The sequence below is a fragment of the Saccoglossus kowalevskii genome, chromosome 13 (assembly GCF_978046115.1).
Source record: "Saccoglossus kowalevskii chromosome 13, keSacKowa6.1, whole genome shotgun sequence".
NCBI classification, from domain to species: domain Eukaryota; kingdom Metazoa; phylum Hemichordata; class Enteropneusta; family Harrimaniidae; genus Saccoglossus; species Saccoglossus kowalevskii.
The window spans coordinates 14256519-14259889 of NC_140653.1; the positions used below are offsets into that span (position 1 = coordinate 14256519).

Genomic DNA, 3371 nt, shown 5'->3' on the forward strand with positions numbered 1-3371 from the left:
AAAATGATTCAACCTTAAACAATATCACACTGTTTATGTACAGTAATTCTGTTTCACTTCTGTTTTTTATTTTTCATTATTGTGTCGAATTCGCAAAGGTGATTAAAACATGTTCTGTTTAGTTCCTCATACTACAGAATGACACGCCAATCATTGGTAGTCAGGCATATTATTTTAGTATCTCTCTATATAAATAATTGATCACAATATTGTATAGTGAATACTGATTATCATGGTGTCGTTTCCTTGATCAGTCTACTTGCCATTACTGCTTGTGTTGGTTTAATCGTTTATGACCCTCGCCATCGTTATGCCAATTAGATACGGTGTAATGTCACCTGAGGTTCGATCGAACAATCGTTGACTACTGCTTACACTCAGCCAATTCTCGCCAGTAACGAAGAGTTCAAAGTTTCGACACGTTAACCTTGTATCCCCTATGAGATCGCGTCTGCACCAACATGCCTTTCACGCTCTTCCTGAAGCTTGCCCCAAGGCACCAATAAATCAACGGGTTTAGGCAGCTATTCACGTAACTTAGGAAAAGAGCAAATACGTACCCCACTAGAAACGGAAACGCTGGCCTTCCTTCCGGTAGAGTCAGTGCGATGAATGTGGTAATGTAGAACGGCAGCCAACACATCGCGAATGAAACAACAATAACACTTACTAAGATCGATAATTGACGAGACCCTTTGCGAATATAAGGAGCCACTGGGAGTCGCGAGGCTGACTTCTGTATTCTGAAAAGGTGAAGGCAAAGCCGGAAGTAGCACGCTGCTATTAATAACATTGGACACGCAAACCCAATAACAAACGCACTTATCACGAAAACTCTTGATATAATCATGTTTGGCCACTCGACTAAACAAGAAAAACGATCGTTTCCATCGTCGACGACGGTAGCAAATATCCATAGGGGTAGGCTGGTCAAAAACGACATAGTCCATAATAAAATGTTAATAATTTTTGTTCGTTTCAATGTTCGAATACGCTTGCCAGTCATCGGGTGAACTACTGCTATATAACGGTCCACGCTCATGGCCGTCAGAATGAAAATCCCCGTGAATTGATTCATACCGTCGAACCCTCGCACGAATTTGCAAAGCACATGGCCATAGGTCCAGGTTCTCGAGGCGACACTTCGAGCCATGATCGGTAAAGTTAACATAAACAACAAATCAGCAATAGCCAAGTTCAAAATATAAATTGTCAGCACGTGTTTCCGAGTCACACGCGATAAAGTGACTAATATCACTAGCCCATTGCCTACGACGCCAATAAGACATATCATAATATAGACTGTTGGCAAAACAGAAGCAAAATTGTCGTAAAGAGAGGAGTCGTCCACGCCACTATCACGCACATTTGTAACATTTTCTATCGTCTCTGGCGGGTTACCTTCAACAACTGCTGTCACAGTAATGTTCCCATCCATGACAGAATGATGGATTGCGGAGTCGCATCAACGCAAATGAATATGTCAGGATTCCACTCATGTCACGGTACTCACTAAAGCCACACTTTTGTCATCTGTTGTTACTAACAAAGGAAGTGTCATTCTATTTAACTCGTGTCAGAATTCTCGGAATGAAATCCAATAGAGCTATCTTGACACAATACGCACCGAGATAAAAATGCGTACATCTTGTTAGCATCTACATACATCCGATTACCGTCTGACAGCAAAATCGAACTGCCCATGCGCGAGGAACAAATGCGGCATGTTACTGTAATATTCGGCGCCGCCAATCATAACAGACCATAGTTAAATTGCGAATTCGAGTTGATATTGATACGGATAATACACCTATAATAGCTAACATCGAATGTTGAAATTTTTCAACTAAAATCCTTACTTACTATTGGCACGGTTCTCTAGAATTGCCTGTATAATCGCTTTTGTACGTTTGTGTGTGATTTGCAGTGTTTTCACGTATTATTTCTTCGGTGATTATTTTTGGCTTGGCCGATTTCGCTCAACTTGGCAAGTAGATCAGACCTTCACCCTAGTTAGGTGTAAAACCTGAAAACAAATTCTGGCCCACCGTTTCTATAGCAACAGCCAAAAAGCTGAATTTTTAATACAAATGTATCTCACCCTACATTTCTAGATTAAAAAGCACGGACGTAGCTCATTCTACTCTATTTACTCTTGTTTATGTCTATTTTCATTACAGAGAAAATTGACCTCAAAGTTGGGGTAACTTTTCACCAGCAACGGCTTTTAACAGCTCGGTAATTTGTTTTGGCTTGGCCGATTTTGTCCATACTTGACAGGCAGGTCGTACCGTCACTCATTGGAAAAAAACTTGGCCCACCGCTGCCATGGCAACAGCCAAAAACTGATTCTTGAATACTTTCGCCCCAAATTTATTACATCCTACCAGTCTTGTAATAGCAGTGTTCAGATGATCATGCTTTTTATTTTGGCTACGTTGCACACTGGTAAGAGATCACCGGCGCCGACATTGTTACACTGTATTAACATAATACCAACTTTGAATGAACTGTAAATGCTGCCTTAAATCTAGAAATTACTATCGCAAAACGGTTGGAAATAAAAAATTTACAACAGAATACGTCCTAACAATAAAATAAAGTAACTTCGAAAGACTGAATCTTTTTGCGAACTTTGTATACGGGACTCGGTTTTAGTTATAACTCGACATTTGCTTCACGTTCATGTCCTACCATGACAACAGGTGAAACATGTTGCTTGCTTTTTGAGCGGTGCGGGTCGCCAACCAGCTTGTTCAAATATGTATCGCCCATAAATTTAGTCATAGTTCAATCGATTGGTTTTGAATTGAGTGTGTGTTTTAGACTTGTAAATAATGAGAGGCGTTATTTTAGTGTATATGGGTGATAATCATATTCTGTCAAGTAATCTTAATAGTGACAATTTTATAGTTTATTATCTGGACCTTGTGAACGAGAGTATTTTACAATAAAGTGTCTGAAATATAGTGAAACATATACTAGTCCCAATAATAATATGGTTATTGTTATTTATGTACACTGGGGGAGGGATTGAATATTATTACGTCTTTATTTTGAGTGCTCTTGTCAACTTTTCTACTGCTGGTTGGTCGTGAAAGTCTGTCGTTTCGCTAACGTACACTTTGCTCTGTGCTAGCAACATGTTCGTTAGCCAAACACTCTACAGTACAATTAGTAAAACATATCTGAACGTCGAGTATGATGGCATGTGATTTCAAATACAAAATAATTGGTTTGACAAGAGGTTCGAAGATATGAAACCGCCAAAAAAGCGCTTTCACCCTCTTGTGGGAGTTTAAAACATAACTTCAGTATACTGTAAAACATGTTTAAAAAGTGACATGCAATTTTTAAATTAGCGAATTGTG

The 3371-nt window shown here is 39.3% G+C and overlaps 1 protein-coding gene across 1 annotated transcript; it reads right to left on the minus strand.

Moving 5' to 3' along the window:
• LOC144342915 (somatostatin receptor type 5-like) lies at positions 1–1438 on the minus strand. Its single transcript, XM_085507323.1, has one exon. It carries the CDS (start codon positions 1436–1438, stop codon positions 407–409), a length of 1032 nt encoding a protein of 343 aa, XP_085363449.1. The 3' UTR covers positions 1–406.
• Between the last annotated feature and the right edge of the window lie 1933 nt (positions 1439–3371).

Bases quoted from the DNA above. Each gene is read 5' to 3' on its own strand.
- LOC144342915 (XM_085507323.1), bottom strand. From the start codon at position 1,438: ATGGATGGGAACATTACTGTGACAGCAGTTGTTGAAGGTAACCCGCCA.